Here is a 22591-nt window from a genome sequence, read left to right as displayed (position 1 = left end):
ATACTTTGCAGTCTCAGTCTTTGTTGCCCTGACTTTCTTTTTATATGGTATGTTTTGTCAATGTTTAAAATGCATGCTTAATAAAGTTTTGAACTAATCCAGAACTCAGACTTCAGAAGTAATCTGTAAATTGGAATGCAAAATGATTACACACTATTGTGGTATTGGTATCAAAAATATGAAATGGTGTGGTTTCTGAAAGAGATTGTAAAACAATAAAATATTCTCAAAGAAAATTTTGCATAGCAATACAATTAGTTGTTATTGTTAGGCCTCAACAAGATGTTGCCCTTTCAGAGATTAAAGATATCTACTTCTAACCATGTCTCTGTGTAATGGAAGAGAAAGAAGCAAGAGTACCCAGTGTTGTGATAAGCAAGTCTTAAAAACACAACAGAAATAATCTTTTTACATGTAAAACTTTTCCCATCAGAAAACTGTTTTCCTGGTATTAGAAATCAGTTGTGCTGGGGTCCTCCAAACATTTTATTATACATGATGTTGTACTTGCTAACCAATGTCAGAGAACCAGAAGGAAACTATTATCAAGTGCTAACTCCTCTTCATTGCAAAAAATCCAAATAAAAATATCTGCAACTAAGATCTATCCAGTCTGTTTAACATATATCCAGTCCACCATCTCTCTGCATAGTTGATTCCACTCTTAAACTATATTATCAAGATTTCTTGACATTCATCCAACTTCCTGAAGCTTAATATCTTATTACATCTTCTCCATTTTGGTAAATCAAAAAACATGTAACCAGATCTAATTACCTTTCACTAAATTAATTTCTCTCCTATTAGTTGCTATTTGAATATGGACCAAGAATTTTTTTTTGTTCTTTGCAAAGTATCAGTGTACAAATGCTATGGATAAGAAATAAAAAGACAATTTTGAGCTACTGGATGAAACTCCTACTACAGATTTGAAAAGGATATGGAGTGCATGTATTTACCGTAATATAAAATCTTACATGAAGTATAATGGAAGCAAGAAAATAAAGACATCTTTGAGTTGAATATCAATTTTGGTAACTCAGTGGATACAGCCATGCAGTTTACTTGGCATTAATAAGAAAAATGGCCTGATATTGTCTTTTTGTAGATTTTCCCCTTCACCAATTTTGTAGTCCTGGGATTTCCTAGTAGTGTCTCAGTGACGTGCTACTAAGAAGCTAGTTTCAAACCCAGATGAGATAGGCCACCTGCTGCCAACTTCTGATATGTTGAAAGAAAAAATAAATGCAAAGAAAATAATAGAATTAAAATTTAGAATTAAATTCTGCATCCTTGAAACCTTAGGAGCAGATGAGTATGTGTGAGTAAGGGCTAAGAAGAGGTCAGCAAACTTAGCTAAAGACTTAGCTAGGCAAAATGCCAGCCCATCCAGACCTGCTTCAAAAACCTGACTCCTGTATGTCTTCCTTGCTGATTGGTGGCTTTCTAAGTGGGAGCAGCAGCAAACCCAGAGTTAAGAACCAATCACCTTGCCTGTAGTGACTAGCTAATCACAAATCAGGTCAGCACAACTTGGCAGTGACTTGGGGCAAATGCTGTAGATGAAGGATAAGGTTAGCAATGGATTACAGACATTTTATGCCAATTTTGTTTTGCGCCTGTTTTGCACTTTAATTCAGTAGTGAGAAATACTCTTTGAGACAAATTCTTAAACTCACATTTTATTGAGTATATGTGACAGCTCGCATTATTCTTCTTTCTGGAAACTTTCCTAAAAGTGAGATTGTTACAGTTACTTTGCCTTTCGGCTAACTCCTAAATGTGGAACTTTTTCCACATAAGTGTAGAAGGAATTGTAGGTCAAGAAACTTTCTGCCCTTTGGGAGGAACAAATAGTGTTCCTGTTTGTATAGGATCACTGCTATCAAACATTGCAGGAAAAAAGAGAATGGCATTTTATGTATGAAATTTTCCAGGCTCTGACGGAAAAGAATTAGGTCAAGTAAATATGTTGCTATGCCTTTTTTACTGTAATCTAGAAGCTTTGTTTCAAGTTTTGCAGATGCTTTTAACTATCAGGAGAATTTCAGCCAAAATCTACAGCCAACATATGGCTGCTCTCCTAAAACAACGCTAGATTATTGGCACAAATAAAAATATTCTAAGGTCTAATGTCAAGAAAAGCATAGATATATTTATTTCATTTATGCATACTTTCTCCATGAAGTGGACTCATGAAGTTAAATCCATTGATTTCAGTTGATCTGAGGACTGAAATTCAGTAAACACTTCACTAAGGGCTGTATCCTGAGGACAGAGTTGTTGCAACATAATTATTGTCAAATTTAGAAGTTGGTTGAATGTGTTACTTGTTGAGACCAGGACTTTCCTGTTTCTGTTAAGCCTAGTTTATAGGAATACCGGTATCTTTTGGCACATGTTCCTCTGGTAACTTCATTTCATAGTATTACTTTAGGACTTCAAATATATTACTTCAAGGAATAATGGCTGCCTTAACATTCTAATTACTGGTTTACATGTTAAAGTAATTAGTTAATAAGGGCAAATATATAATATAGTATATTCATATAGCATTCTATTTGGAAATAACTTGCCATTTCCTTTTTTTTACAATCTTCTGGTGGTTTCTTATCCACAAAATTAGTTTACCTCTGCTTAGGAATTTGGAAGAATTGGGGGAAAGAATCAGCCATGGTCAGCTAGGTACTGCCATTTGAGATTAGCTTTATTGAGGCTGAATTTCTTTTTTTAATAGCTTTATCTGAGCTTTGGGATGCTCTCACACAGAAATATTTTAAATATGTTAATATTTAATTGTAATGTGCTTTTTGAGGCATTTGTTACATTGTTTGCTCTGGGTTTCCTAAATTTTGTTCGCTTCATTAATATGTCAATGTATAAATGTTATCATATACAAATAAATCAGAAATAAATAGCATGAACCATCATCACCTGCTACTATACTTTATAGACCTAAAACTGTATAATCACTTGAACCCTTGAACACAACCTTTATTTGGCAGCATGACTTAAATTAGGAGAAATAATATGTCTGCATATAACAGGCTGCAGGGCAAGGTAGCTGGGGGGGATGGGAAAAGCAAACTATTGTGTAAGGAAAGCAGGTCTAAACTTAGCATCTTTCCTGATGTGCTACTTTTCTATGTATATGCAAGGATGACATTTACTTCAAATAAGAAACCCATTTATAGTTTAAGCAAAAGGCAGTCTAAATCTACCACAGATCCATTGGATAATGTTATTCATTATATAGCTTAGTTCTTAACCATGTAGAAAAATAATACAGTAGTTGAAACTAGCCAATATCACATATACCAATTTTCTTGGCACTGAAATAAAGAGATAACTAGGGTCTGCGCCTAGTTATAGAAGAGCATACATTTTCATTCATCTGTAAGCTAAATTAGCCAAATATCTTCTGTTTTGTACTTGCTGCCTTGGTATCAGCTCTCCGGGTAAAGCAGACAGGAAATACAACTGGATGAGCTAATTCTACTTTATTGTAAAACTGTATCTTGCAAGTCTGAAGGTAGAAACTTTCCAAAACCACTTTCAACCAGCTGGGCAATCTTTGATTGCTTCCTAGTCAGCACTTCCCCCCCTTATACCCTAAACTCATTCACCCCAAATTCATTCACACATCCCATTACCCTTGCCTATAAATGAATAAGCAACTAATAGTGAAAGGTTCAAAGGAACTAATCCAAATGTCACTTGTGGAAACGTTTCAGGCTCTTTCTCCAATTCTCATCAGTCTTTATTCATACTGTTTTTATTTTATCTCACATTGACATGTATCTGATTCAAATATTCAGCCTATAAGAGAGATTGTTTCAGGATCAGGGTAATTAAGGTGAAAAATGGCAATGCTAGTGCGTATATTTTCTTCCCTTTTCTACTTCCCTCTGGCTTCATCCTTATGTCCATTGATAGTCATGATATCACCATGCAAATGACAATTACATATTTGCACTGTGTTGCAAATAACTAGGTCACTTCATTTTTGTGATAATGTCAACATGTGTCCCTTTTGACCTCCTCCACAGATACCCGTCCCACAACTGCTGAATGAACATGCTACAGTCATCATTTCGTGTATCTTGTCCCCATCATGTATCCTTTGTCTTGTATCTGTATCTTTAAAATCATATTGAGTTATTCCAGTTTTGAAATATTGTTTTCCCTCTTCTTCTGACACATTTGTTATGCATTCTTTGATATTGCAGTAGATGAAGCTCCTGTTGACCACTTTTAGTGCTTGGTGGGATGTCATCTCCCATCTTGTTGACTGGAAATGATCCTCCATAACCACTTGGCTTAGGATATAGGAAAGACTGGCACCTGGCTTCCACAGAGTTCTCATCATTGGCACATGCCATGTCTGATCAATGCTTCCCAAAGGGCCGGATGGGTCTCAAACAGGTTCCTCTTTTGACAATGCTAAACCTATTTTTAAACTGTTTTATCTAGACTGAAGGTTTATTTAAACTAGGAAAGACTGCAGGTTCTGCCAACTTGGTTGCTGGTTTTGTCACCCTTGGATGAGTTATTGGTTTCTGTTGCTTTAGCCATCAGGGCCATTTTTGTGGCCACCCTTTTTTATGATTTTGTTCTGCATATTCCGTTCTGGCTTCAGGGCTGGCCTTGGCTCCTTTCAGGCACAGTTGGCCACAGGACAGAACTGGACTTGTAGCCAGCATTAACCATTCTCTTAAAGCACTACTAGTCAGAGACAGAACTCCAAGGTTATTGTTCATTATGCTTTTTTCTCATAGCACCCTGTGGCCTGTCAGTCAGGATATTTTTTTAAAATTCCATTTATATCCCGCCCTTCTCCGAAGACTCAGGGCGGCTTACAAGCTTAGCAGTAGCCTTCATTCTATGTATATGCCTGCTTATTAGGGCTTTCACACACACCCCAGTGGCATTATTACAAAGTCAGCTTAATTGCCCCCAACAATCTGGGTCCTCATTTTACCTACCTCGGAAGGATGGGAGGCTGTGTCAACCTTGAGCCTGGTGGGATGCGAACCTGCACTAATTGCAGGCAGCTGGTGTTACTTAAGGAGGTATTAGCCCACTGCTCCACCAAGGCTCTTTTTAGGGAGCAAATACAACGTTCTTTCTGTTAGTCAGGCAACTGACAGGTGCTATTCCAAGCCCCATCTTCCCCCACCCCAATACTATTTATTTAGGAGAGCAATTGCTTTGGGAGGAAAACAAAGGCAGGAGAAATCCGTGCACCGCTCTCCAGCAGTTGTTCCCCTTTAAAGCAGTAGCTGGCCGCATTCCTCATTCATTCTGTGGCAGAGGAAGACTCGGCCATCTGGGCAGCCATTGCTACGTAAGTACACTTGTCTGCGAGTCAAGAGCGGACGGATCACTTTATCGCGGGGCCATTTGTCGGCGCCCTTTTGCCTTTTTCCCTCCCGCCCTTCTAATTTCGAGCCCGCAGTCCTTCCAGGCTCCAGGCGCTCCTCTGACTTGGCGGCTGAGTTAACGGGTTACTGAATCTGTAGCCACGAGGAAGCCAACGGCAGCGTGGATAGTATTCGGGGGGGAAATGGCAGGCAGCGGCCAGGCGGGACCTGGACCCGCGGGCTCGAGCGGCTCTCAAATCTCTTCGAAGAACCCGCCCCGCGTGGAACGAAGGTCTGCGGATGGAGGTTGGCTCCGGCGCCCGCCTCTTATTCAGAAGGGCCGAGCCGTGTCACGCAGCGGAGTGGATGAAGAGGCGCGACCAGCAGCCCCGCGGTCACCTGCTCCAAGGATCCGAGGGAGGCGGAGCCTGAGGGGAGAAGTCCCCTTCCGTTTTTACAAACCAAAACGCCGCGCCCGCGCGAGAGAGATCCCGCGCGCCTCGGAGAGAGCGAGCGAGCGAGCGAGCGACAGCGTGCCGGCCGAGCTCCGTCTCTCAGAGCGCCGCGAGTCACCCACGGGGGGAAACGAGAGAGCCGCGTTCAAGAAAGCTCGGGGAGTGTCCGGGAGGGGCTGAGGCAGAAGAGGAGTGGTGCTGAGGGAGTTCCACACATACACACCTTGAGTCGTGCCCAGACACCGCACGAGACGCACGCACGAGACGTTACACACACACACACCCGCGCGCGCACAGACACACACACAGACACACGCACATTCGCGCACGACTAGGCGAGCGCAGAGGCGGCTCACACACCCCAGCGAGAGGGCGCGCGTGGAATCCGAGCTCAGCATCCAAGCCTTCCCTGCTTTGCCTCTCCCTGTCTCCTCCTGTCTCTGTGGTTCCTCTCCAGCCCCACGCGCTTTCTTGTCCTCTTGTCTCCCCTCCCCTTTCCTCCCCAGCCCTCCCACCCCCACCTCTTTGCTCTCAAACTCTGCCTCCCCGAGCCCTGAAAAAATGCCTGCCCGTGAAGCGAGGAGAGGGCACCGGGTCTGTAAATAAGAAGTGAGTACTCGTACAATGGCGCGTCTCGCTGGCTCGGAAAAGGAAAGAAAAAAAATCCGGCTGCCTGGAAAAAAAAATGCTGCATGCTCCTTTGCTTTTGCCGATGCATCTTCGCTCTAGGGCAAAGGAAGCCCCCCCTCCCCCCTGGTCCTACCCTCCTCATTGCAGGCGAACCCGTTTTGCCCATGCCCACCTCCCTCCCTCCACTGCCTTCTCTCTCTCTTTCTCTCTCTCTCTCTCTCTCTCTCCTTCCCCCACCCCCCTCCCGCCTCGCCATCCCTATTGCACGGGCTCTTCCTGCTGCATGCAACACCTTGGCTCAAAAGCTCTGGGTTACACTTCATCTTTGTTCAAGGGGTGCTTAGCTTTGAGTGACGGGGGGGGAAGGGGGGGAAGAAGGAAGGGAGGTTTCGAGTTTGAAAGCTCAAGCAAAAAAAAAAAGGTGATATTGTTATTAATTTTTTTTAAAAAAAGATGGGGCTTTTCCAAACTCGTTGCCTGCTATCCTTGTGGAGGTAGTAAAAGGAAGATGTGCACTGATGCTGTTGATTGAATTCAGGAGCATCTCTGGGGGAGGGGAAAGGGAGGAAACTGGTTGCTTCTTATAAAAAAAAAAGGGGGGGTGGAGAAAGAAGGATGGGGGTTTAATTTTCCTTCAAACATCCACCGGACTGGGAACACTTATTCCTTGTTGTGTGTGAAATGGAACCTTGAATCTTGGCTGGGCTAAAGGAAACAGGGAAGAGTTTGTAGTAGCACCAATTAGAACAGTGTAAGAGGAAGACACTTTATGCTGCCATCCCATTCCCATTGTTAGTTTAGCTGCAAGCAGCTTCCTTAAAGGGGAGTGGATGAAGGCAACTTGGGAACTGCACTTACCCGGGATGCCAAGATTTCCTTGGGAGTGTGAGCATACATTGCCTCTGAACAAGAGGGGGGCGCTATTGTTATCACTATGATAAATCACTTTTAAAAAAAAGAACAGCAGGTGCAGGTGAATAGAGGAGGGTTTGTTGCACTAAACCTGGATTGCCTCCATTTTGGGGTGGGAAGGTGGATGGAACAGGGTGACAACTCACTTAGGGACATGGGATCAAAATGGTAGTTGCTGTATCAAATGATGAAATAATAAAAGGATAGTTTTGAGTTTCTTTCCTGCTTTTCTTCCCATAACATAGTTCTCAAGATAAGCCACCATCCACTTAACATCTTTTTATCCGTTGCATTCCCAAGAAGTCCACAGGGCTTCACCGCTAGTACTGCAATTTAATTATCTGGTAGATTGCTTGGTTAAACTGCCAGACATTACCATTATCAGTAAAAAAGGATCTTACATGAAAGCCTCTAGGCAGCATCATTTAGTTACTGCCCTCAAATCAATGACTCTGGGCTACTCCTCTGAAATTAGAGGAATTACTTCTTTCATATCTAGTGCAGTTGGAGATGGCTATAAGATTGCATTTCTGGGCTCAGAAGAATGGGATTGTATCAGGAACTTTATTTCTGTGCCAAGTTGTCCCAGAACCATTATAATATAGGAATTAGGTACTGATAGAGTCACTCATCCTAGGTTTGTAGAACTTGGGAAATATTAACTACTTGGTGCCATTATGCAGTAACTCAAAAAGAATATTCATCTGCAGCTTCTTCCACCTTCTGTCCTTCATTATGGAGGAGAAAACTCAACTGCTTATTACATGTTATCTTTGTCTTCAAAGCTTGTCTTTCAACATTTGAAGATGCTGCAAAGTTACAGAGTAAGAACATATCCTGAAGAACATAGTTTGCATATGGAAAATAATGCATTATGCTCTTTAAAACTTACCTTCTTTCAGAGTAATGAGGATGGAACAGGAGGGCAGAGATCTATATCTCTTTTTAGGTGTATGGTTTACCTTGACTATCAGGTTCATTCAGAGAAAAAATGAGAAGGAAGGACTACACTGAATATTGCCAATATCTTAATGACTTGAAAGGTAATGTTATATATCTGGACATATTGTTTTTGGCAATAATTGTAAGGAATGTTGGGACAACGCATTAGTGCATTATATCAATAACAATGTCAATGCATCAATAGGCAGCTGCAAATAAGAGAGGAAGGGAAGACTTTTATATGAGATAGCATCTTATGGACAATTACCTAAAAATGTGGTGCTGTCATTGTTAGTTTGTTTATTCTCAGATATGGACAGAAATTTTGCAGCCCACTTTCTTTAAATGGCTTTCACTTAATTAATAAAGCAGTTGGTGATATTCTAATAAGAGTTAAAAGATTTCCATGAGAAAAAAATATAGAGATGGATTACTAACACATTAATGGTAGGCACATCATGCGTGAGATTTCTGATAAATTGTGCATGCATGCATACATAGATGTGTGTGTGGATATATGCACAAAAATATATAATTAATATTGAGCGTCTCTGGTAATATTTAAAATAGATCAGGATTTGGAAAGGAAAGTGATAATCTGGAGGGATATTAATTGGAAATTATATCTTCAAATAATCTATACTACATCATTAGTTTGAGGGCCAGTAATTTGCATGATATTTGTACAATAGATCTAATAAGGTTATATGAGAGTATGGACTAATTATAAATGTAATAATTTTATCACAACAGATTGCTGTAACCCTTGATCCATAATAAGTTGTTCAACAGGTAGAGAAGTTGAATTCATTTCTAGAGCTACAGTCTGAAGTTAAATTAGAACAATAAATAGCTTATGTCTCTCCTTGGTCTAGCAAGGAAAATACCAAAATAAATATTGCCAGGTGTTTTACAAATTAACGTTCTGCTTCTCTTCCATCCTTTTTCTTCTTAGTGGCGGCACCTGACCTGTTGGACCCCAAATCTGCCACTCAGAACCTCAAGCCCCGGCTGTCATTTTCTACCAAGCCCACTGTACTTGCTTCACGGGAGGAAAGTGATACAACTATTAATGTTATGAAATGGAAAACGGTATCAACCATTTTTCTAGTGGTGGTTTTGTATTTAATTATTGGAGCTACTGTGTTCAAAGCCCTGGAGCAGCCACATGAAACCAACCAGAGGACAACTATTGTGATCCAGAAGCAGATGTTTGTGTCACAGCATGCCTGTGTGAATGACACTGAACTTGAAGATCTAATTCAGGTAATTTCCTGTATTGAAATGTGTTCTTGCTAGGGCTTTTTTTCCTCATAGAACGCTCAGAATGGAGTTCCGGCACCTTTTTTGGATGGAATCTTGTGGGGTAGGCAAGGCGGGTTGTATGACGTGTGAGTTCCAACACCTTTTTCTTTTACAAAAAAAGCACTGGTTCTTGCCATAGATTTAAATAAAACAGTTTTGATGTTTCTGTTCCAGCTACAATGTGATAGAACTGATATTTGGCACAATAATTTGACTTATATTGTAATGTATAAAAAGAATTGCTAATCCCAGTTTGGTTACTAGGCTTGCATTCAACATAATCTTCCCATTAAATACTATTCTTATTTTTCTTAAATTGTTATTTTTTTTAAATCCCATTTATATCCCGCCCTTCTCCGAAGACTCAGGGCGGCTTACAATCTAAGAAGCACAAATCAGTGTGCTTAGCAATAGCCTTCATTCTATGTATTTTGTTGTTAGTTGCGAAGTCATGTCCAACCCATCGTGACCCTATGGACAACGTTCCTCCAGGCCTTCCTGTCCTCTACCATCTTCTGGAGTCCATTTAAGCTCACGCCTACTGCTTCAGTGACTCCATCCAGCCACCTCATTCTCTGTCGTCCCCTTCTTCTATTGCCTTCAATCTTTCCCAGCATTAAGCTCTTCTCCAGTGAGTCCTTCCTTCTCATTAGGTGGCCAAAGTATTTGAGTTTTAGCTTCAGGATCTGGCCTTCTAAAGAGCAGTCAGGGTTGATCATCTCTAGGACTTACCGCTTTGATCGCCTTGCAGTCCAAGGGACTCGCAGGAGTCTTCTCCAGCACCATAGTTCAAAGGCTTCAATTCTTTGGCGCTCAGCCTTTCTTATGGTCCAACTTTCACTGCCATACATTGCAACTGGGAAGACCATAGCCTTGACTATACACACTTTTGTTGACAGGGTGATGTCTCTGCTTTTTAGTGTGCTGTCTAGATTTGCCATGGCTTTCCTCCCGAGGAGCAAGCGTCTTTTAATTTCTTGGCTACAGTCCCCATCTGCAGTGATCTTGGAGCCCAGGAAAATAAAATCTGTCACTACCTCCATTTCTTCCCCATCTATTTGCCAGGAATTGAGAGGGCCAGATGCCATGATCTTGGTTTTCTTAATGTTTAGTTTCAACCCAAGTTTTGCACTCTCCTTCTTCACTCGCAACAAGAGGCTCTTTAGTTCCTCTTCACTTTCTGCCATTAGATTGGTATCATCTGCATATCTTAGGTTGTTGATGTTTCTTCCGGCAATCTTAATTCCAACTTTTGATTCATCTAGCCCTGCCTTTCTCATGATGTCCTCTGCATATAAGTTAAATAGGCAAGGCGACAGTATATAGCCTTGCCGGACTCCTTTCCCAATTTTGAACCAATCAGTGGTTCCGTGTCCAGTTCTCACTGTTGCTTCTTGGTCCGCATATAGGTTTCTCAAGAGACAAATAAGATGGTCTGGTACGCCCATCTCTTTAAGGACTTGCCACAGTTTGTTATGATCCACACAATCAAAGGCTTTAGCATAGTCAATGAAGCAGAAGTAGATGTTTTTCTGGAACTCTCTAGCTTTCTCCATGATCCAGCGTATGTTAGCAATTTGATCTCTAGTTCCTCTGCCTCTTCGAAATCCTGCCTGTACTTCTGGTAGTTCTCGATCCACATACTGCTGGAGTCTAGCTTGTAGAATTTTAAGCATAACTTTACTAGCGTGTGAAATGATTGCAATGGTGCGATAGTTTGAACATTCTTTGGCACTGCCTTTCTTTGGAATTGGAATGTAAACTGATCTTTTCCAATCCTGTGGCCACTGTTGAGTTTTCCAAATTTGCTGGCAAATTGAGTGTAGCTCAGCTGGAATACTGTCACCTCCACTAGCTTTGTTGTTGCTCAGCTTTTCTAAGGCCCACTTCACTTCACATTCTAGGATGTCTGGCTTGAGGTCAGTGACCACCTCATTGTGATTATCAGGGACGTTAAGCTCATTCTTGTATAGTTCTTCTGTGTAATTTTGCCACCTCTTCTTAATCTCTTCTGCCTCTGTTAGGTCCCTGCCGTTTTGGTCCTTTATCATGCCCATTTTTGCATGAAACGTTCCTTTCATCTCTCCAATTTTCTTGAAAAGATCTCTGGTCCTCCCTATTCTATTGTTTTCTTCTATTTCTTTGCATTGTTCATTTAAGAAGGCATTCTTATCTCTTCTAGCTATTCTTTGGAATTCTGCATTTAATTGGGCATATCTTTCTTTTTCTCCCTTGCTTTTCGCTTCCCTCCTTTCCTCAGCTATTTGCAAAGCTTCCTCAGACAGCCATTTTGCTTTCTTGCATTTCTTTTTCTTTGGGATGATTTTGGTTGCTACCTGTTGTACAATGTTGCGAACCTCTGTCCATAGTTCTTCAGGCACTCTGTCTATCAGATCTAATTCCTTAAATCTATTTGTCACCTCTACTGTATATTGAACAGGGATATGATTTAATTCATACCTGACTGGCCTAGTGCTTTTCCCTACTTTCTTTAAGCCTAAACTTTGCAACAAGAAGCTCATGGTCTGAGCCACAGTCAGCTCCTGGTCTTGTTTTTACTGACTGTATAGAGCTTCTCCATCTTTTGCTGCAGAGCATATAGTCAATCTGATTTCTGTGTTGACCGTCTGGTGATGTCCATGTGTAGAACTGTCTCTTGGGTTGTTGGAAAAGAGTGTTTGCTATGACCATCGTATTCTCTTGACAAAATTCTATCAGCCTGTGCCCTGCTTCATTTTGTACTCCAAGGCCAAACTTGCCTGTTATTCTAGTTATCTTTTGGCTTCCTACTTTAGCATTCCAATCCCCCATGATGATAAGGACATCATTTTTTGGTGTTAGTTCTATAAGGTGCTGTAGGGCTTCATAGAACTGGTCAATTTCATCCTCTTCAGCACCGGTGGTTGGGGCATAGACTTGGACTACTGTGATATTGAATGGTTTGCCTTGGATTCGAACTGAGATCATTCTGTCATTTTGAGGATTGTATCCCAGTACTGCTTTTCCTACTCTTTTATTGACTATGAAGGCTACTCCATTTCTTCTGAGGGATTCTTGCCCGCAGTAGTATACCTGATGGTCATCTGAATTAAATTCACCCATTCCTGTCCATTTTAGTTCGCTGATACCTAAGATGTCAATGTTTAGTCTTGTCATCTCTTGTTTGACCACGTCCAGCTTTCCTTGATTCATGGATCTTACATTCCAGGTTCCTATGGAGAAAGAATCTTTACAGTATCGGACTTTCCTTTCACCACCAGACACATCCACAGCTGAGCGTCCTTTCGGCTTTGGCCCAGTCGCTTCATTCTTTCTGGCGCTATTAGTACTAGCCCTCTGCTCTTCCCCAGTAGCATATTGGATGCCTTCCGACCTGAGGGGCTCATCTTCCAGCGTCATATTGTTTTGCCTTTTGGTACTGTCCATAGGGTTTTCATGGCAAAGATACTGGAGTGGTTTGCCATTTCCTTCTCTAATGGATCACCTTTTGTCAGAACTCTCTGCTATGACCTTTCCGTCTTGGGTGGCCCTGCACGGCATAGCTCATAGCTTCATTAAATTACGCAAGCCCCTTCGCCACGACAAGGCAGTAATCCATGAAGGGGATTCTATGTATATGCCTGCTTATTAGGGTTTTCGCCCCCCCCAAGCGGCATTATTACAAAGTCAGCTTATTGCCCCCAACAATATGGGTCCTCCAGATGTAATCTAGTATACTTCTGTTACATTGGGTCAGTTGCAAATTGATTTACTTGGCAAACAAGAGAGAAAAGATTATTTCTGGGCAAAAGTGAGGAGGTTTTGGTTTTAACATCTCACTTTCTACTTGGATATTTATAACCATTTTTTACTTGTTCTGCCACTTAGACCACCACTATTACATGGAAAACAGCGCCAAATTATACTTAGAATACTATATATGTCATTTTAAAATACTCTTGCAAAGTTTACATTATGCTCTCATGTTGTTAATGGATTTATCATAGAAACGTATGCTTTTCTTGTTTTTTTTTATAAATTTGTCCTCTTTTTCTATTAACCTGTCATCTTTTGTGATTACTTTATTCTGCTTGAGCATATACTACGTTGAGAACAAGAGCTCACTTGTTTATTCATAGCAAGATCAGTTTTGCTTCACTGATGATGTTTCCTTGTATGATTGAACACATAGACATTATTTCAAAACTTTTTCAGAAAGATTTCTTGTTCCTGGTACACTAATGCACAATTTAGAATAGAACGGAATACTTTATTGATCAAGTGTGATAAGACACACAAGGAATTTGTCTCCAGTGCAAAAGCACTCAGTGTACATGCAAAGTAACAGAGTAATAATAATCATAATAACGATACCAATAAGAGGGTGTAATAAAGAAGATGGGAAGGATAATGATAATACTACAGCTATACAGTGGGACACGGTGGCTCAGTGGGTTAGGACGCTGAGCTTGTCGATCAAAAGGTCGGCAGTTTGGCAGGTCAAATCCCGAGTGCCACGTAACAGAATGAGCGCCTGTTACTCGTCCCAGCTTCTGCCAACCTAGCAGTTCGAAAGCACGTAAAAATGCAAGTAGAAAAATAGGGACCACTATGGTGGGAAGGTAACAGCGTTCCGTGCCCCTTTGGTGTCTAGTCATGCCGGCCACATGACCACGGAGACGTCCTCGGACAAGCGCTGGCTCTTTGGCTTTGAAACGGAGATGAGCAGCGGCCCCTAGAGTCGGAAACGACTAGCACGCATGTGCGGGGGAACCTTTACCTTTACCTTTACAGCTTTACAATGTGGGTAAATAGATATAAGACAGTACTGTGAGAATTAGGTGTTCAGCAGAGTGATGGCATGAGGGGAAAAAAACCTATCCCTGTGTCTACTTGTTTTGGCCTGCAATGCCCTGTAGCCCCATCCTGAGGGGAGGAGTGGAAACAGTTTATGTCCAGGATACGAGAGGGTCTGTAGATGTTTTTTCAGCCCTCCTTCTGATATAAATTTTAAAGTTTGTCTTTAAAATAAATTTAATAACCACAAATAAATGTACTTATAATAAATAAATCTATACATATATAAATATATAATAAATAAATATATTTATAATGACAAAAAATTATGTCATCATAAAATGACATAAATAATTTATGCATTATGCTTCAGCCAAATGAGAAATAGTTACTGTACTTCAAAATGGGGAATAATTAGCTGAAGCAATTATACAAGTTCAAAAGTTTGCTGAATTTTATTAATGTATATTATCAAGGAAAAAAATAGCTTGGCTAAAGCATCCATCTATGATGAATACAGGCTTCCTTTCCCTTCCTGCTAGAAAATTTCTCTAAGCAAATTATACATATAAACATTCTCAAATTAAAATCACATCAATCCACATTCCAGAGTGATTTTTTTTATAACTTCACCTTATGTGGATAACTGTCATCCATGATCCTGATTGATTAGTGTGAATTTTGCTGACTTGGGTAAAACTACTCCCAAGATTAATTTAAAAAAGATTAAGTCAGCTCCATTCTCCCATCAGTAGGCTTCTCTAGCACAAAGAAATCCAAAGCTGTTAGCTACATTTTGAAATAAAACAAAATAGATGTTACTATATAAAAGTGATCAGAGTAGCTATTTCAACTTATCATGAACCTTAACCTTTGATGGTACCTAAAAGGTAACTTCCTGAGGCTTTGTTCCTTACTAACCACACAAAACACAAAACAAAATCTCTAAATCAGAGGTGTCCAAGCTTGACAACACTAAGACCTGTGGACTTCAACTCCCAGAATTCCCTAGCCAGACCCCCTGGTTGCAAATTCTGGGAGTTGAAATCCATAAATCTTTTTTTTTATTAAAGAGTTTTACAAAAACAAAATTTTACAATATATCCCCAAATCCCTCCCACCCCAAACCCACCCACTTCCCCCCCCCACTTCCCAGAGCTAAATACAGGATTATAGTTACAATAATCATATTCTAAATAAAAATTATGCATAATATACAATTAACCAAATTCATAATGTGCTTTAACTCCCCTTTAATATAACTACAAACAACGTGCTAATAAGAATATCCCACTAAAATCTACTCATAAGCTAAATGGAACTTTTTAGTCCCATATTTGTTCTGAATATAATTTATCCATCTCCTCCAAACTGAAATATATCTTTCCTGTGAATGATCTTTCAAATAAGCAGAAATCTTAGACATTTCTGCAAGATTCGAAACTTTAAACACCCATTCTTCAACTTACTCTACGAAATCCATAAATCTTAAAGTTGCCTCCTTCTCTAAATAAAGCTTTCCTATAGGTGGTTTCTAAACACAGAGGTTCAAATTGGCTAGTAATGATACTGGGAAATCTGAGCAGGATTTTTATAAAACGTTCTGGTTTAGAAGAATGCTGGATCATAAGAAAATCAGCATGGACAGCAGGTTCATACAGGTTTTACTCCCTCAATGTCTCTTGTTTGGAGAATGATCTAGATATGGGGAAAGGAGGATTGGATCTATCTAAGAAGTACCCACCACCACTATGCTGTGCTAACACAGTTGGGCCTTCTAGAACAAGATTCCCCTCTGAAATGTGGATGGATCTGGAGCTCCCTCACTTCATTTAGCTTGCCATCTTTATCTTTTATTGATTTTACTTTAATTTACTTGATTGTTGCAAGTTCAAAGTTGTTGCAAGTTCATAGCTGTTCAAAGTTGGGCAGCAAGCAAGTTTAATAAATGTTATGTACACAACTATGTGAAATCACAGCTGCAGTCTTTAGCTGGTGTTGGCCTTTATAAACATTCATTCTTCTCAAGAACTTTGGATGTGGTAATGTATCAGCATACTATATCCAGTGTGGTCTCTTTTAATTGACAGATGGAAATTTTGCCCATGTGCAGATCTTTTAAGTGCTGGTAAGATTTTTTGGTATGGCACCTATTGTGTCACCACAGGACTACCACAGGATCAACTGTCTAGTGTATTTGCCATAATCTTTCAACTTTGATTTTCAAAGCTTGATATTTTGTAATCCTTTCCAATTATTGTCTTCTATTATACTATATCCTGGTAGTGCCATATCAATTATCCACAGTTTCTTTTTCTATCAGTCTGTATTTGGAAACCTCACAATATTTTAATCTGCTAATTTTTGACCACTGTTTCAACTATATGTTCCTACCATTTTTTCATTACTGGAACATGACGATTTTTATAGTTGTTCCAGTAAATCGTTTTGGAAACTCTGGCTTTATCATTAATATTATTGTGGTTGATCACAGGATCAGTCAGGTGTTTAGACTGGATTTAGCATTTGATCCATCTATCGAGTCCTTCTCAAGGACCTGCAACCATCAGATGCTACTTGATGGTGTTAAAAATATCATTGCATAATGTAAGCTGTTCCAAGTAAAGCTGCCTTTTGCAATTGTATGATAGGGATTCTGTCAGCGCTGACGGTATTCAATTAGTGCTCCAAGTGATTTGGGATTGTACCCAAGACACCTGTTGCTATTGGTACTATCTTTGCTTTCGGTTGCCATTGTCAGTCTACTTCTATTTTTTCTCTTCTGTCTGCTATCTCCAGCTACTGCCACATTGACTGTCCAGACTTTTTCTTTTGCCTTTCTTACCTTATTAGGTTTGGGGTGTTATGAGGCAGGTGCTTTTCTGTTTATGTTCTAAAGTCCCAGAGCATATTAGCATCTTAATTTTCTATTATTCTGTTTATGTTGTGGTCCCACCAATTCTTGCTTGCAAAGAATGGGATTTTTTGCGGATAGGAAAGAAATGCACCATTGTCGCTGCTTTGTCAGGTCTTTGTGGTCAATCTGTGTTATCTTCTTGCAATTGCTAACTATGTGATCCACTGTCTCTTCAGCTTCTTTGCAGTGGTGGCATTTGCTGCCTGTTGCTGTCTTCTGGTTTTGCATGTATGTGTTCTTAATTCTTGGTCTTGTGCAGACAGAATTAGCCCCTCTTCAACTCTCCTGCTCTTTGCCATTGCCAGGTCTTGCTATCTGCTTTGCCCACTAGTTTTTTTATGCACCGGCTGTATAATACTTTGCCTTGCCATGTCTCTTTTCTATTCTGCATTTGGTCTTTCTTGTAGGCCAGTTTGGTCTCTCCAGTACTCACTAAGTCTTCATGGTATATTATCTTCAGTGTATCTTCTTCACTATCCTTCAGCTATTCTTCCTATGCTCCTTTTTTCTTGTTCAACCGTCTGGGTATTTGCAACATTACAACATTATTGTTATGTTATTATTATGGTTGATTGCACAGTAAGCCACATGTTTAGACTGGATTTGGATTTTTTTTTCACTTATGAAATCTTTCCTAAGGATCTGGGGCTATAATATATTACTAATAATAAATTATGGTTCGTCAATTATTAATATAAATCTCAAGATTGTCTTCTATAGGAGGTTGGCCTAATTGCCCCGCCCCCCTCTGAAATAAAATCCACCTAGACATTCTAAAGGTGCTTTTGGGAATGTCTGTAAAATTTGATTTTTCCATTAGGTTTTGGACTATTGTTGTGACTATTCCTCTGCATAAGTTATTCTATGGTTCTGTATTGGTTAGATTTCCAGGTTATATATAATTATATTGTAATCTACATTTTTTTAGTTTTGATATTGATTATGTTGCTGATTACATTATATTTATCTTGTCTATTTATTTTCCCAAGGTTTGAGAGTTGGGGGAATTTACACTATTTAGAGTTGTTATGGTTAGAATGCTGAAAAGCCCTGTAAAACGAATGGGCAAATGAGTGTACCCTGTTTTCCCGAAAGTAAGACCTATCCCCAAAATAAGCCCTAGCTTGATTTTTCAGAGTGGGCCTAATACAAACCTTTCCCTCCAAATAAGCCCTAATTTGGGGGCAAGGTGCATGCCTAAAAATCAAGCTGCCCCATGTGCTCCGCACCACATACTGTTGCAACCAGGCCTTGCCTCGCTGGCCCACTTTGCCATCAGAGGCCTTCAAGAAAGGCCTTTTCAGCTGAGAATCAAACTATGGATTCAATCTGTAGTTCGGTTCTCAGCTACAGAGGCCTTTCTGGAAGGCCTCTGACAGTGAAATGCAGGCCGAGGGGGTGCCATGCTCGTCAATACGGAGCTCCAGAAGAATTTCCTTCAGCCTCAGAAGTGGGCCAGCTGGGCAGGGCTGTTGATGCCACCACCACGAGATGAGACCGTGGAAAAGATAACCCCCCCCAAAATAAGACCTGGTGCCACTTTGGGAGGCAAAAAAAAAAGATTGGGTCTTATTTTCAAGGAAACACAGTATGATATCCAGCAAGGCAGTCTTTACCTGTTTGGTTCAAATAATGCTGGCCAGTTTAGCTGCTCTGCTTCTTTTCATTGTAGGCAAATGATTCTATTCCATCTGATTATGGTACTCTCTGCAGGAATGCCTCTTCCCCCTCCAGTCACTTTCTTTCATGGTGGTCCAGGAGTTTAGGGTTATAATGCAGAAAAGCTTTCTGATGAAAGTTTGCAAAGTGGCTGAATACTATTAAGAAACAACACAATTAGGAATAGAAGAGTTATAGAAAGTGCCAGTCATGTTACAGAGATACCATAAGTATTCAGTTGATCTGCCTTGGAAGTGGAGATGCTTCACGCTTGGCTTATATATTTGTATAAAGTATTTGATCTGTAAGACTCCAGGTGAAGATTTAGACAGAGGTTTGTCCTTTGAGTTTGCTGCTTGGCTCCTGGACATTTCGTTACCAAACTAGGTAATATCTTCAGCAGGGTTTTATTGGGTGAAGTCTCTTGTTCATTAATATAGGTCCTGGGTGGTCGGTTGGTCTTGTGACTGGTTGAGTCACAGGACTGGTTGAATCACAAGACTGGATCAGAAGGCTGGATCACAATGAACAAGACAATTCACCCCCCAAACTCCCGCTGAATATGTTACCTAGTTTGGTAACAAATTGTCTGGGAGCCAAGCAGCAAGCTCGGCCTAAATCAACAACCCAAGCTACAAATATTCTCTACAATTTCTAACTCTGGGTGAAGAAGTTATACAACAGGTTTAAAAAAGAAGAATGGAGTAGTTCGTATATTAATCCAGAATTAAAACCGAAATTACTGTTGACAGGTGAACATGGTAAATATGTTGAAGTTGAAATGCAAAGGATTAAATTTATAATTGTCAGTCTCTATGTTTCAAATGAATATAAAACAAAGTTTTAAAATCATCTCATGGATTAAAGGTCTATGTTTTCATGTATCATGAGGGATTGGAGGACTGGAATGGAGTCATTCTTTCACAATTTGGGGAAACAATTAAATTTAACCAAGGCAAATTACCAAAATCTGTCCTGATGGACTCTTGAAGACAGAGATACTGACAGATGCAACTATTAACACATCAGCAACTATCTATGCTAACTATGCTAACTGTGAGAGAAATAGAGACAAAATTGAAATACGTGAATGAGAAGAATTCTGAATTTGCAAATAAATCTGAGAAATGGTTGGCTGAGAAAGGAAAGGAAAGAGAAAGAAAATGATATTTAAAATTCAAGAATAAGATAAAGCATTAGTGGACAATGAAAGTATATAGAAAACTGATTTTGACTATTATTTTAATTTGTATAAAACACAAGTTATTTCCTCAGGAAAAAATTGAGGAATATCTTAAAAGATAAAATTTACCAAAACTTTAAAAATCCCAGAGACATTGTGAATAATCTTATATCTACAATGGGATATTTTGGATACTTTGGAAGCTATAAAAAATATTTTACAGGTGATATTGCACTGCTTGGTGAAACAAAGGGGTGCTTGCAAGAAATGGCCATCAGTTTAGATAATGAGGCCAATAAATTGTCTTACATATAAATTTTGAGAAGACCAAGTTCATGAAAGTTGGAAGTGCTCAGAATAATATGCCTGTAACAGTCCATGGCCAGGCTATAGAAAAAATCCAACAATTTACTTATGTTGACAGCATTATATCTATTGATGTAGGTACAGATAAGGATATTAAGTATCAAATTGGAATGGTAGCAGTCATGTTTCAACACATGCACCCAATTTGGTTTATGCCAGCCATAAATATTATCACAAAGATAAAACTCTTCAAGAGTATTGTTGTATGACCTGCAATATATATTCAACCAAGATTATTAAACGGTTAAATGTTTTTCAACAATGCTGCTTGAGAAGAATCCTCTGTGTCTAATATCATGACCACATCACTAACAATGAGGTACTTCACAGATCAGATTTAGAATACCTATCAAGAACTGTGAATGAATATCAAATGTGGCTTGTTGGCCTTATCTTACATATGCCTAAAGACTGGCATCCCAAAATTGCATTCTGTTGGATACCTCATGGAGGAAAGAGGAACAGAATCTGGCCTCAGAGAATGTGGTGCAAACACTTAAGGAAGATTTTAAGATTCTGAATATCTCTTGGGACGATGCTGAAGATGCTGCAAATGATCAAAATCATTGGAAAACACTTGCTGCCCCATGTGCTCTGCAAAGGACATGATGGTGATGATGATGATGATGACGACAATACGATGATGACGATGATGATAAATATTAAAACAAGGAGGTCAGTAGGTTTGGACGGACTACCAGTTTTAACGATCAACTTTTGCAACCACTTCAGAAATAATGAATTCTATTTTATAAGGAGATGCAATACTAACATCTTGGGGAAAAGTCAATATTGTGTTGTTAACCAAAGGCAGGAGAAGTTTTAACTTCTGTTAAAAATTACTGACCAATTTATTTACTGAACAAGGATTACATAGTTTTTTCATTAATTTTAACAAGCAGCCTAAATTTTTTGTACAACAGTTTATTCAGGAAGATCAGTGTGGATTTAAAAGACAACGCCTGAATGATTCTTTGTAACAAAGAATCGAAAGTGCTTTGAAAGTGAAAGTGGCTGTTTGGATATTGAAAACTGTAAAGACTATAAGAAAATTATAAGAACCTAAAAGAATTTTAAGAAGAGAACAGCAAGACTATAAACATTTTGACTTGATTAATCTTTTTAAATACAGAGAATAAAATTGATTTAAGATGTCATTAAAATCGTCAAAACCTGGGGCCCCCAGGAGTGCAGGGACTTTGCCAGCACAGCAATCAAACTTACAGGCTTTAATGCCCACCGCACAAACTTTGACATTAAAAGACCTGCAGGAGGCTTTGAAATCTCAAACTAAAGAAATAGAAAAAATAAATAAATGATAAGATGGAGAAAATAGAAAACAAGATGGAAAAAATAGATGAAAAAATGAATGATAAATTTGACAAAAAGGTGGATAATATTTTTAAGAACGCTTTGTTCCGAGTTTGGAAAAAGTACCAATATATATTAAATAATAAAATACCTACATGGGCAATACCTAGACATGCAATAGGAAATATAAATGTGGAGCAGAAACAAGATGTGATTTCTTATAAAGAACTTCTTCGGATGGAAGGGAATATTTTGAAACTGAAACCTTTAAATGTTTTAAAGGAAGAAAAGATAGTACAGACTTGGTTTCAGTTTATACAATTACAAGCTAGATGGAAAGAAGATCAGAAAATTGGTATAATAAAAATTGATGAAAATTTGATAAAGCAAATTAGAGATCAAAGTCAATCACATATAAAAAGGTTATATAATGCTCTTATAGAGATTGATTCAGAATCGGAGTTAGTTAAAGATTGTATGATAAAATGGGCTCAGAATATTCAAGAGCCCATAATGATGGATACTTGGGAAAAAATTTGGGTTAGAAATGTAAAATTTACACAAGCACAAAACCTAAGAGAGAAGATGTTTTATAGATGGCATTTAGATCCTAAAAAGTTAGCATGTATGTATCCAAATCAACCACCTAAGTGTTGGAGATGTGGTAGTGGAGAGGCAACTTATTATCATATATGGTGGACATGTAAAAATGTTAAAGCCTTAATATGGTGGATTTTTCAGAAAGTTTTTAAGAAAAAAAATAAGATTTACT

The 22591-nt window shown here is 39.2% G+C and overlaps 1 protein-coding gene across 1 annotated transcript in view; it reads left to right on the top strand.

The window, feature by feature from the left end:
- The window catches only part of KCNK2 (potassium two pore domain channel subfamily K member 2), a gene marked incomplete at both ends in the record, with an annotated part of 107487 nt that overhangs the window by 16205 nt on the left and 68691 nt on the right, over positions 1-22591 (top strand). Inside the window, one exon of the mRNA XM_081312896.1 lies at positions 9258-9568. Within this exon, the coding sequence (XP_081169022.1) occupies positions 9258-9568 (311 nt within the window). The remainder of the gene's footprint in view (positions 1-9257; positions 9569-22591) is intronic.

This window comes from Vipera berus (assembly GCF_964194415.1).
Source record: "Vipera berus genome assembly, chromosome: 1".
NCBI lineage: Eukaryota > Metazoa > Chordata > Lepidosauria > Squamata > Viperidae > Vipera > Vipera berus.
This window is presented reverse-complemented; position numbering and strand designations above follow the sequence as displayed.